Raw genomic sequence first — 14126 nt, 5'->3', positions numbered from 1 at the left:
TGGGGGGCTCAATTGGTTGGGCATCTGAATCTTGATTTTGGCCCAGGTCATGATCTTAGCATCCTGGGACTGAGCCCTGCATTGGGCTCTGTGCTCAGCAGGGAGTCTGCTTGAGGATTCTCTGTCTTCTTCTCCCTCTGCTCCTCCCCCCCTGCTCACACGCTCTCTCTCTCAAATAAATATTTAAAAAAAAGAGTGGCTCATACTATAGTCTGCAGACTGCATAAAAATCATCTGGTTACCTGGTTCCCTTTTTGTTTTCTAATTTTAATTTTTAAATGTAGAACATTATATACTTGTGGTAAATTTTAAATAGAACAGAATATAAATAGATGAAAATAGATGGGAGTACAAAGAGAAAAGTATGTGTCCTCTTCCCTCTAACCATCGTTTCCACTCTCAGTAGTTAAACTGTTAGCTATTTTGCTGTGTGTCTTTTCAGAAAATTTTAATGCATGCAAAAGCATATATTCGATCTTAAGCATATGCAGGCCCATGCACACTGGATTCTGTAACTTTTTCCCCTTAAGAATAAATCTTAGACTTACTTTTCTAACAGCATATAGAGGTCTCCACATTCTTTTTTAATGACTACTTAGTATTTCATTCTATGTATGTACCATCAGTTTTTAGCCAGTCTTAAAGATCTTTAGATCCTTAGCCAGTCTTTAGATCAACTAAAATTTAGATTGCAATTTTTTGCTAATATAAACAATATTGCAAGGAACTCAGTTTGTTTTACTTTTTTTGTATATATATTTGCATGGGAGCACCAAAGTTAATCCGTAAGATAAATTCCTAGCAATGAAATTGCTAAGCTAGGGCGCCTGGGTGGCTCAGGTGGTTGAGCGACTGCCTTCTGCTCAGGTCATGATCCTGGAGTCCCTGGATTGAGTCCCACATCGGGCTCCCTGCTCAGCAGGGAGTCTGCTTCTCTCTCTGACCCTCTTCCCTCTCGTGCTTTCTATCTCTCATTTTCTCTCTCTCTCGAATAAATAAATAAAATCTTTAAAAAAAATTGCTAAGCTAAAGAGTATCTCCTTTTTTCACTTTGAGTACATACTTCCAAATTACCCTCCCCTGAACATCTGCATGAACTGAATCTCCTACCAGTAGTTTGAGAAGGCCTATTTCCTTATACTAATCCCCAATATTGGGTATTTTCAAATTTTTTAATCTTTGCCAATCTGATCATTAAAAATTGATGTTACATTGTTTTACTTGACATTTCCTTAATTACGACTAGGTATGAACACTTTTAGTACATTAATTTACTAGTTATTTTTCCTGACCTGTGAAATGTATATTCATGTCCTGTGTCCATTTTTCATATTGAACTGTATATTTTTTCCTAGTGATTTCCAAGAGGTTTTTTTTTGTTTGTTTTTTTAAGATTTTATTTATTTGACAGAGAGAGATAGCGAGAGCAGGAACACAAGCAGGGGGCATGGGAGAGGGAGAAGCAGGCTTCCCGCTGAGTTTTTAAAATATTAAGAAAACTGCACTGTGTTTTACACCTTGCACATTTTCAGTTAATTATTGACTTTTAAAATTTTTATTATTTTTTAAAAGATTTTATTTATTTTTGTGAGAGAGAACGTGTGTGCTCACAAGCGGGGGGAGGGGCAGAGGGAGAAGCAGGCTCCCTGCTGAACATGTAACCCAATACGGGACTCAATCCCAGGATCCTGGGATCATGACCTGAGCCAAAGGCCGATGCTTAAAGACTGGCTAAGGATCTAAAGATCTTTAAGACTTTAGATAGTGTACAATTCAGTGATTTCTAGTATATTTATAAGGTTGTGCACTACCACTGTTTAATTCCAGGACATTTTTATCACACCACAGAGAAATTCCCCTTTCCTTCTTTCCAGCCCCTGGCCACCATGTATCTCACTTTTCTGTCTGTAGAATTCTGTCTGTTCTAGACTTTTCATGTAAATAGAATTACACAATATGTGGCCTTATGTGTCTGGCTTCTTAGCACACTTTCAAGATTCATTTATGTGGTAATGTGTGTCAGTACTTCTTTTGTATGACTGAATAATATTCCATTATAGTTAGGTCATATGAGAATTCAATGCTTAACTTTCTGAGGAACTATCATAATGTTTTCTAGAGTAAGTGTACCATTATACATTCCCACAAGCAGCGTCCATCTTTTTGAGTATAGCCATCATACTGATTGTGAAATGTGGTATCTCACTGTGCTACTGTTTTGTTTTTGCTGTATGTTTTATTTTTTGTCAACTGTATCAGGAATACACTCATATGCACAGGCAGATATATATTTTCAAATTTAAACGTACATTCATTCTATACAGTTTATTAAGAAAAACTGCAATCTCCAGCTCTTCCCCTCCCCCCTACCATTTTTCCTTTCCCACATATTATAACAACTTGTAACTAGTGGTTCTCAACCAGGGCATTTCTGCCTTCAGCAAACATTTGCCAATATCTGGAGATTTGTTTGATTGTCACAACTAGGTGTGGGAGGGAGGGCTGCTATAGGCATCTCATGTGTAGAGGTCAGTGATGTTGCTCATCCTGCAGTGCTGGGCCAAATCTCCCACACTTATCTAGCCCAAAATGCTAATGGTGCCAAGGTTGAGAAATCTTGCTTTTAACTGACTCTCTTAATGTTTACTTCCACATCTTTGAGGAACTTGCTGCTTCTTAATTTTTCAGTCTCGGACATTATCTAACAACTTATCCCTTTGAAAGATAGGGGTTTAGCTCATTATTTCTCTCATTCTCCTGTCCTCTCAGTGTAGCTCTGTTGTAACTGTGGGAAACTCATTTTTCAAATTTGTTATTACTCTGAATGACCACAATTCATTTGAAGCTTCCTTCCCTTTATATGACTGAGGTTTGTGATTAAATGATTCCTTTTCCTTTCCTGCATACCTTTTTGATTTACTTGAAGGTCATAATTGTCTTTTTTTCCTTTGTTTATTATTTGCTTTATAATTCAACTGTAAATTCTCTATCAGTTGTCTAAATCTCCTTGTAAGTCTTCATTCATATCAGTTATCTCTCAATTTCATTTTTCTACAAAAGGGGTTCCTGGAGCCTTTTGACTTACTCCAATCTGGACTGTATCACCCTCTTTACCTGGTGTACACTTATTATCTTGGGATCTCCCTTCACTCTTATCCTGGGATTCCTTTTGTCCTTTTCCTGCATGGATCTGTTTCCTGTACCTATATCTTCATTCTTTTTTACTAGTATTCTGAAATTCCACTGTGATATTTCTTGGTATAGGCTTATTTCCTCCATTATGCTGAGCACTAGGTGGACTTTTTTGATTTAGAAACTCATGTCCTTTAGACTGGAAAATTTTCTTGAATTGTTTTTGTTAATTAGTTAAGCCTCTCCATTTTATCTGGTCTTTTATTATTTGTCTTTTATTATCTGTCTTTTACTATCTGTCTTCTGGTGGTTTTATTATTTGGATGTTGGAACTCTTGGAGTGGTCCTCTTTTCTCTCCATCTGCCATATCTTTTTCCTTTTGCTTTACTTTCTGTGATAGTTCCTCAACTTCATCCACCAGTCTTTTTCTTGAGTTCTTAATTTCTGCCGTTATATTTTGTATATCTAGCTTTTCTGATTTTCTAAGTATTTTTTTTAAATAGATCCTGGTGGTTGTGTTTTTTTTCCCTAGAAACCACATCTCTTGTATTTTTAAGAATTTTAATGATAATTTACTTGTTTAAAGTTTTTGGTTTCTTTTTTAAGATTTTATTTATTTAGGGGCGTCTGAGTGGCTCAGTCGTTAAGCATCTGCCTTTGGCTCAGGTCATGGTCCCAGGGTCCCGGGATCGAGCCCCGCATCGGGCTCCCTGCTCCGTGGGAGGCCTGTTTCTCCCTCTCCCACTCCCCCTGCTTGTGTTCCCTCTCTCGCTGTATCTCTCTCTCTCAAATAAATAAATACAATCTTTAAAAAAAAAGATTACTTCTTTTTCTCCCTGAGCAGGGAGCCTGATGTGGGGCTTGATCCCAGGACCCTGGGATCATGACCTGAGCCAAAGGCTGACGCTTAACCACTGAGCCACCCAGGCGCCCCTGTTTAAAGTTTTTTTTCTCTTTATATATTCTGTGTTTCCTCCAAATTGTGCCCCCCCTTTTGTATTTCTTTATTTTGATCTCATTTTCACGTTAGTGGAGTTCCTCAGATGTCTGATAATCCTCCCCACCCCCTTATACTAAGGAAGACGAAGGAAAGGAAATAAAATATGAACAGCTCTGACCTTGTGAGTAGGGCTAGTTGACTATGAACTTCACTGAGCTATTCAGTTGGAGAACTTCCCAAGTCTATACCTCTTAAGTCTTTCCTCTTAGGGTAATCAAAAGCTCTTCTGGTCTCTCAACTAGTGGGGTGGCCTAGCATTCTTGTGGCCCAGAAGGGAAGGAGAGCTTCAGGTTTCAATATCCAGTAAGAAATATTTATTTTTCCTGTTTTCAGTATGGTATCTCTCCCTCCAACCCTCACTCCAAACCACAGTTGGGCTTGGTGGTTCTCAAGTAGAATTTTCTTTTATCCTTAAAATAATAAGTCTTCAATAAACCTTACAGCATAGAGAAGGAGAAGGGATCTGAAGATATGACTGCTTTCAAGTCAGACTTTCAAGTCAGTTTTTAACTTTTTATTTTGAAATAATTTCAGACTTATAAAAAATGTTTCAAAAATAGTACAAAGAGTTTCCATATACTCCTTACCACCTATGGGAAGCTTTTTAGAAGAACAACTTCCCTGGATCATGCCCTCCTAGATTCTAATTGGGTCAGTCTGGGTTGAAGCACAGGAATATATCATTCCAGAATGCCCTTAAATAGTGTGCATCCAGGTTAAGGAACCACATTCCTTAGAGACTGTATAGCTTAAGAAATCTTTATTCAGGGGTGCCTGGGTGGCTCAGTCCGTTAAGCGTCTGCCTTCGACTCAGTTCATGATCTCAGGGTCCTGGGATCAAGCCCCACGTCAGGTTCCCTGCTCAGCGGGAAGTCTGCTTCTTCCTCTCGCCTCTGCCCCTTCCCACTGCTTGTGTGCACTCTCTCTCTCTCTCAAATAAAATCCTAAGGAAAAAAATCCCTGGTTTAAAAAAGAAAGAAAAGAAATCCTTACTCATTAAATAAAATCATTTATTCATTCAATAAAAATTTATTGAGCAATTATAATGTATTAGACACTGTGCTGGACACTAGAGATAGAGATGATAAATGAGTAAAGTTGCTTATTATTAAATAGGTAAAACATCGGTAAAGACAAGGAATTATGATTCCCTGGGATAAATGCTGTATTAGAGCTACACAATAAAGGGAACTCTTTCCTTTAGCCGGGAGAATTAAGAACGGTTTTATGTCTAAGTTAAAAATTTGAGCCAACACTTGAAACCTAAGCAGGAATTTCCCAAGCGAAAAAGTATGTTCTAGTAAGAAAGGGCAGCCTCCATAAAAGCAAGGAGTTATGAAAAGTTATGATATACTCATGGAGTGGTAAGAAGATCGATGTAGTGTGGTGTATATGGTAGGCAGTGGAGGGAAGTAAGGTTGGAGAGGTAGGTTGAGGATGGATTTTATTTATTTTTTTAAGATTTATTTATTTTTAGAGCACAGGGAAGAGAGGCAAGGGAGAGAGAACCTTTTTTTTTTTAAAGATTTTATTTATTTATTTGAGAGAGAGAAAATGAGAGAGAGCACGAGAGGGAAGAGGGTCAGAGGGAGAAGCAGACTCCCCGCCGAGCAGGGAGCCCGATGCGGGACTCGATCCTGGGACTCCAGGATCACGACCTGAGCCGAAGGCAGTCGCTTAACCAACTGAGCCACCCAGGCGCCCCAAGGGAGAGAGAACCTTAAGCAGACTCCCCACTGAACACAGAGCCTGATGTGGGGCTCAAGCTCGGGACCCCAAGACAGTGACCCAAGCCAAAATCAGGAGTTGGACGCCCAACAAATGAACCATCCAGGCACCCCAAGGGTGGATTTTAAAGGCCTTTTATGCCATGATGAGTTTGGATTTTATCATGTAGTCAGTGGGAACGGTGGATTAATGTAATAGGGAGTCATCAGTTCAAGCACAATGGTTTATTTTTGATAAAAATATAGATGGTAGCAAGGGATGTGACCTTTAATAAAGAAAATGAAAATGGAGATCATTGAGTAGGATATCACAGCAATCTGAGAAATCAGGAAAGTCACTATTATATACATTCTTATTATAACTACCCAACAAAGAAATCATAGTCTCCAGTAGAAATAATTGTTTGTAACCCTTTACCTTTGTTTTATTTTTTCTAGGTTTGAAGTCCTGAGTTTTCTCATGTTATGTTATAATTCTGCTATTGTGTATATGCCTGCTTCATCTTACCAGTCTCTTTGTCGGATGGGTTCCAGGTGAGAAGAATAATTATCGTTAGCTTTCACATTCATTTATTTGACAAATATTATTGAGCACATATTCTCTGGTTAGGTGCTGTTCTAATTTGTTGCAATAGAGCAGTAAACAAAACTCAGGAAGCTTACATTCCTATAGGAATCCTTATCATCCCTCATGTATCATGACTTGAAAATATTTCAGCATTAAAGAACTATTTTCTAGCTGAACATTAAGTTAAGCCAAGATGTCGTAAGTTTAGGGTGGTTTAGTGAAACACCTAATCACTGCCTGTATGCCAAGTTTTGTAAATCACTTTGAGAGCTTTGAATAAATAGTCCTATATGTGGAAAAAGTCTAAAGGAATGTGAATTTTTTCATTTACATATTTCACAAATAACTGTGCTTTGGATAAGTTTAGCAATAGCGCCAATTATCTGTATGTCTCATTTGTATTTGTGTGTTCTAGTCTTTTTTTTTTTTTTTTAAGATTTTATTTATTTATTTGACAGAGAGGGAGAAAGAGCAGGAACACAAGCAGGGGAAGTGGGAGAGGGAGAAGCAGGGAGCCTGATGCGGGGCTCGATCCCTGGACCCTCGGACCATGACCTGAGCCCAAGGCAGACGCTTAACGACTGAGCCACCCAGGCGCCCCTGTGTGTTCTAGTCTTTACTAAATCAGAATTTCTAATAATTTGGACAGAGCTGAGCTGAAATTTAAACATCCAGTATAGAAAAAAAATTTAATATAAATTAGTTTCGAGTCAGAGTAGCCTTTGAATCAGAGAATTTCCATTATAGAAGGAACCCTGAGTTCATTCCATCCAACTGATTTTTACTTGAGGAAACTGAGCCCCTCAAAAAGGTTAAATGCTGTATTAGTTTTCTGTTGCCTCATAACAAATTGCCACATACAATGAACTTAGCAGCCAAATAGCACACATTTATTATTTCCACAATTTGTGTGGGTGAGGAGTCTAGGCATGTGTTAGCTGGGTCCTCTGCTTAGGGTGTTATAAAGCTGTGATTAAGATGTCGGCTAGAGGTGCAGTTTTATCTGAGGCTTAATTGAGGTATTATACGCTTTTCTTGGCCGAATCCAGTTCTTCTAGTTGCAGGACTGAGGGCTTCAGTTTCTTATTGGCTCTCTGTTGAAGGCCAGCCTCAGTTCTTTGTCTCCCCAGCATAGGCAGCCTACAACATGGTAGCTCACTTCTTTTAAGCAGAGAAAGAGTGAGAGACTCCAGGAAGACCTGCAGTACAATTTTGTTATATAACATAATCACATAATCATGTACATGTAGTCATGGAAATCCCATTATCTTTGCCATATTCTGTTGGTTGGAAACAAGTCATGGGTCCCGCCCACACCCAAGAGTGGGGGATATACGGGGTGTGAATACCAGGACAGAGGGATCATGGGGATTCATGCCCCCCTCAAGAGACTGTCCACCCACAAATGTTCAAGTTCATGCTATTATGTTACTGGGAAGAGAGTAAGGTTCTATTTATAACAAAACTGTTTTTGCTAATTGGGGAAAGGCCAATCTAAATTAGCTATAAGTTTGATTTTGTAGATTCTCTTAATATAGCTATATTATTTTCACTTGCCTGTAATAACATGATTAATGACTAACAAAATTTTTGTCTCTAACCTGATTACTGTTATCAAGAGAGTATACTATTTAAACACTTACTACCTATCCATAGATAAGTCTATAAGTAACTATTGTTGATTCGTTAAAACAAAACCTGCCAAATCTCTAATTTTTGTGGCACTTGGTAGACTTTTTTTAAAATAGATTTTCTTTTCCTTTTTTTTTCTTTAAAGATTTTATTTATTTATTTGACAGAGAGAGACACAGCGAGAGAGGGAACACAGGCAGGGGGAGTGGGAGAGGGAGAAGCAGTCTTCCCGTGGAGCAGGGAGCCCGATGTGAAGGCTCGATCCCAGGACCCTGGGATCATGACCTGACCCGAAGGCAGATGCCTAACGACTGAGCCACCCACGCACCCCTAAAATAGATTTTCTTTTCTTTTTTTTTTTTTAAGATTTTTATTTATTTATTTGAGAGAGAATGAGAGCGAGAGAGAGAGCATGAGAGGTGGGGAGGGTCAAAGGGAGAAACTGAGTAAGGAGCCCAATGTGGGACTCGATCTTGGGACTCCAGGATCATGACCCGAGCTGAAGTCAGTCGCTTAACCAACTGAGCCACCCAGGTGCCCCTAAAATAGATTTTCTTAACAGCAAAAATGATGATAGAGTTTAGTAATCCTCACACTTCTGTTCATATATTCCCTAAAGAATTTTAAAAATCTGTGTAGCTCTCACAAATTTTAAGTTAACATTAAAATTTTTCATTTTATCTTAAATAGTTGCAAATGGTATGATTTCTAGTATGTAAGTATTGACATAATAAAATAATTGTTAGGTTAGTATTTTAAATGTGTATAATGTAAATACCAACCATCATCCATATGAAGAATAGATGAACAGGCTTTTAATAGTCTGACATTATATTATTCCTTTTTCTCCTTGAAATTGATCTTTCCTACCACTTTACTCACATAATTTTATCTTAATGCCATATTATACTTACAAGTCTTTTTTTTCTGTTTAATTTAACCATTGTTGTAGGTCTTATTTTGTACTTTTGGGTTTTTTTGTGGTTGTTTGGTTTGGTTTGAAGTTGGTGTTGTTTTTAAGTAGATTCCACATTCAACATGGGGCTCTAACTCACAATCCCAAGATCAGGAGTCACATGGTCTCCTGACTGAGCCAGCCAGATGCTGCTATGCTTACAAGTCCTTTTATTGATCTCTTAGTTGTATATCTCTGCTACAAAAATATATATGTAAATTGAGATTTTAAACTTTTTTAAAGATTTTATTTGTTTATTTGTAAGACAGAGAGAAAGAGCACAAGCCCCGGGGAGTGGGAGGAGAAGCAGGCTCCCCGCCGATCAAGGAGCCCAACAGAGGGGCTCGATCCCAGGACCCCGGGATCATGACCCAAGCCGAAGGCAGACGTCCAATCGACTGAGCCACCCAGGCGCCCCTGTAAATTGAGATTTTAAAAAAATTCTCAGATATCATAATGCACTAAACACTGAAAAATTTCTTTTGGACTCATTTACCATTACAATTATTCTAACAAATTAATTGGTTAAAATAATATAGGTACATTATAACTTTTGATAATTACTCAACATAACTTTTCTAGAAGCATCTCTTAATGAGATGAAGACAGAGAATTGTTGTGGCACTTTAATTTAAAAATGGCCTCACAGTGGCACCTGGCTGGCTTAGTCGGTAGAGCGTGCAACTCTTGATCTTGGGGTTGTGAGTTCAAGCCCTATGTTGGGTATAGAGATTACTTAAAAATAAAATCTTAAAAAAAAAATGGCCTCATAGACATCAGGTATTTTGAAATGTCCTTTTATTTGTTTTGAGATTTCTGTATCTCCCACCAATTCATCCCGATAAAATTTGGGACGTGTAAAAGTTATACAATTTTTTTCTAAAGACGGAGGAAGATGACAGACATAGCTATTTGAGAAAAGTTACTGCTTTTATTGATACAGTCCTCTAGAGTGTATGCTTTGTGAGGGCATGGATTTTATTGTTATCTTTTTGCCTGTTCATAACTGTATGCCTAGGCCCGGGACAGTGACTGGCACATAAGCAGGTACTTAATAAATATGAGGAATGAATAACTGAATAAATGAATTTATGAAAGGAAAAATGTTTAATGAATCATGAAGTCACACATGGCAAATGCCGTATTTTCCTAGGGTTTGTGTGAGTGGGTTTCCACGGCAACATGAAAAACACTGGAAAGAACTCTGTGGTCGAATAGTATTGGATCCCGAATTCATGGTGCAACTTCTCACAGGGGTTTATTATGCCATGTAAGTAGATAGACTGTGAAACTGAGTGAATTCTTATAACGTTTGGAAACTTAATATTTTCCTTTTTTTCTAATCAGGTGCACAACACTGACTCTTTTGTTCCATGGTGCTCCATTATCTTCTTTTTCTAATATGAATTTTTTTGTATTTTTTTAATGAATATACACTTGTTATTTGAGAGCAGTATAATAATGATTAAAGACAATTTTTGAAATTGAGATATAATTGACATATAAGATTGTGTTAATTTTGGGTGTACAACATAATGATTAGATATATTTTATATTGTGAAATGATCACCACAATGAGTTTAGTTAACATCCATCACTACATACAGTTATGAATGTGATGCAAACTTTTTAAAATCTACTGTCTTAACAACTTTCAAATATACAATACAGTATGGTTAACTCTAGTCACCATACCTCCCCAGACTTATTTATCTTACAGCTAGAAGTTCGTACCTTGTCACCACTTGCATTCTTTATACCACCCCCACCCCCCACCTCTGGCAGCCACCAGTCTGTTTTCTGTATCTGTGAATTTGGGTTTTTTACCCATTCATCTGTCAGTGAATACTTAGATTGTTTCCATGTCCTGGTTATTGTAAATAATGTTGCAATGAATGGAGTGCAGATCTTTTTGAGTTAGTGATTTTGTTTCCTTTGGATATATACCAGCAGTGGAATTGCTAGATCATATGGTAGTTTTATTTTTAATTTTTTGAGGGACCTCCATACTGTTTGCCATACTGTCTGTACCAGTTTACATTTTCACCAATAGTATACAGGATTTCCTCTCTCCACATCTTCGGCAACACTTATTTCTTGTCTTTTTGATAAAAGCCATTCTTACAGGTATGAGATGATATCTCATTGTGCTTTTGCTTTGCATTTCCCTGATGATTAATGATGTCAAGTACCTTTTCATGTACTTGTTGGTCATCTGTATGTGTTCTTTGGAAAATGTCTATTCAGGTCCTCTGCCCACTTTTTTAATCAGATTATTTTTTTATGTTAAGTTGTATAGAAGTTCTTTATATATTTTGGATATTAACCCATTATTGGATGTATCATTGCAATCTCCCATTAGTAGATTGCCTTTTCGTTTTGTTGGTGGTTTCCTTTGCTATACAAAAGCTTTTTATTTTGGTGTAGTCCCAGTAGTTTATTTTTTCTTTTGTTTCTCTTGCCTGAGGAGACATACCTAAAAAAATGTTGCTAAGGCTGCTGTCTGAGAAATTACTCCCTGTGTTTCTTCTAAGAGTTTTAAGGTTTCAGGTCTCACATTTAGGTTTTTAATCCATGTTAGGTTGATTTTTGTGTATGATGCAAGATAGGGGTCCAGTTTCATTCTTTTGTGTGTAGCTGTTCAGTTTTCCCAACACCATTTATTGAAGAGACTCTCCTTTCCTGGTTGTATAATCTTGGCTCCTTTGTTGTAAATTCATTGACCAGGTATGTGTGGGTTTATTTCTTGGCTTTCTCTGTTCCATCTGATCTATGTGTGTTTTATATGCCAGTACTATACTGTTTTGATTACTATAGCTCTGTAATATAGTTTGAAATCAGGAAGTGTGATGCCTCCAGCTGTGTTCTTTTTCCTCAAGATTATTTTCCCTGTTCAGGGTCTTATGTGGTTCCATACAAATTTTAGGATTATTTCTATTTCTGTGAAAAATACCATTGGAATTTTGATGGGGATTACAGTGAATCTGTATATTCTTTGGGTAGTATGGACATTTTAACAATATTCTTCCGATCTATGAGTACAGAGTATCTTTCCATTTATTTGTGTGTTTTTCTGTTTCTTTCATTAGTGTCTTTATGAAAACTTCAGGTGTACTGTATATGATCTTTCGTCTTCTTGTTTAAATTTATTCCTAGGTATTATTTTAATGCAATTGTGAATGGAAATTTTTTCTCAATTTCTCTTTCTGATAATTCATTTTTAGTGTATAAAAATGCAACAGATTTTTGTATATTGATTTTTCTATCCTGCAACTTTACTGTATTTATTGGTTCTAACAGTTTTTTAGTGACATTGTTAGGGTTTTCTATAAATATCATGTTATCTGCAAACAGAGACAGTTTTACTCTTTCTGTTCTGATTTTGGATGCCTTTTTTTTTTGCCTAATTGCTCTGGCTAAAATTTCTAGTACTATGTTGAATTTTTCAAAGTAGGAGAGTAAGTAAGCATCCCTGTCTTATTCCTGATCTTAGAGAAGCTTTCAGCTTTTCACCATTGAGTATGATGTTAGCTGTGGGCTTGTCATATATGGCCTTTATTATGTCAAGGTATATCCCCTCTACACCCACTTCATTGAGTTTTTATCATGAACAAGATGTTGAATTTTGTCAAAACTTTTTTTTGCATCTATTGAGATGATCATATGCTTTTTATCCTTCATTTTGTTAATATGGTATATCATGTTGATTAAATTGCAGATTTTGAACCATACTTGAACCCAAGGATAAATCCCACTTGATCATGGTGTATAATCCTTTTATTGTTGAATTTGGTTTGTTAATATTTTGTTGAGGATTTTTGCATCTATGTTCATCAGGGATATTGGCCTGTAATTTTATTTCTTGTAGTGTTCTTGTCTGGTTTTGGTATCAGGATAATGCTGGCCTTGTAAAATGAATATGGAAGTATTTCCTCCTCTTCTATTGTTTGGAATAGTTTGAGAAGGATTGATACTAATTCTTCTTTAAATGTTTGGTAGAATTCACCTGTGAAGCCTTCTAGTCTTCTGGACTTCTGTTTGTTGGCAGATTTTTGATTAGTGCTTCAATTTCCTTACCAGTAATTGGTCTATTCAGATTTTCTGTTTCTTCGTGATTCAGTCCTGGTAGGTTGTATGTTTCTAGGAATTTATCCTTCTTCTATGTTGTCCAATCTGTTGGTGTATAACTGTTCATAGTCCTTTTGGTACTTTTTAAAATAGCCAAAATATAACTAGTGAATAAATTGGAGTCTGAAAGTTGGTCAGGCTTTCTTTCTGGAAAACTGTCTCTCTTCATGGTTCATAACTCAAGTTTTCATGAATGCATTTAAATAGATTACTATAAATATCAACACATGATAAAAACTAATTTGTGAGGAGACATCTGTAAACTATTTTAAACATTAGTATTTGGAATCTTCATAAGTATGCTCCACGCTCAGTGTGGAGCCCAATGTGGGGCTTGAACTCATGACCCTGAGATCAAGACCTGAGCTGAGATCAAGAGTCAGACTTTTAACTGACAGAGCCACCCAGGTGCCCCTCTTCATTTTGTTCTTTTACCCAAAAGTGGGATAGTTTAGAAATGGAATGATGCAAAAATAAATGTGAAAATCTTGTTTTAGAACCAAAATAGTAGGACTTGGAACAATAAAAACGTTATTGTTAAAGATCAGAAATATTTGCTAGAGATAATTAACAGTCTGCTTCTCCACAGGTATAATGGGCAGTGGGACCTTGGCCAAGAAGTCCTTGATGACATCATTTATAGAGCTCAGCTAGAACTCTTTTCTCAACCACTATTGGTAAGTTATTATTCTTTATTAAACATATCTGTGCCTGAAAGGGGCACTAGTGAGTGAAAATACTCAGTATATAATATATGAGGCAAACTAAATCATTGAGGAAGAAAGGTTTATTCCATAACAGTTGGTTAACTGTTGGAGAGAAAACAAAATTGATTTGGATCCTCTACTACCACATATCAAAATAAAGTTCAGATAAATAATTAAATGTTTTGAAATCCTTAAAGAAAGAGGAAAAGGTTAGAAACATTTACTCAGATTTCTAGAGATGGAAGGATTTTCTAAGCTTAAGTGATGGGACAAGTC

The 14126-nt window shown here is 36.9% G+C and overlaps 1 protein-coding gene across 13 annotated transcripts in view; it reads left to right on the top strand.

The window, feature by feature from the left end:
- FAM126B (family with sequence similarity 126 member B) overlaps nt 1-14126 on the top strand; it is an 83393-nt gene that overhangs the window by 53425 nt on the left and 15842 nt on the right. For 12 of the 13 annotated variants that reach the window (XM_027590780.2, XM_027590775.2, XM_027590779.2 and 9 more), the window contains 3 exons: nt 6299-6394; nt 10169-10285; nt 13733-13820. In XM_027590780.2, the coding sequence (XP_027446581.1) occupies nt 6299-6394; nt 10169-10285; nt 13733-13820 (301 nt within the window). The remainder of the gene's footprint in view (nt 1-6298; nt 6395-10168; nt 10286-13732; nt 13821-14126) is intronic. The other variant, XM_027590784.2, reaches the window with a different exon arrangement.

The sequence above is a fragment of the Zalophus californianus genome, chromosome 3 (genome assembly GCF_009762305.2).
Source record: "Zalophus californianus isolate mZalCal1 chromosome 3, mZalCal1.pri.v2, whole genome shotgun sequence".
NCBI lineage: Eukaryota > Metazoa > Chordata > Mammalia > Carnivora > Otariidae > Zalophus > Zalophus californianus.
Note: the sequence above shows the minus strand (reverse complement) of the source record. Positions and strands in the feature narration are given on the sequence as shown.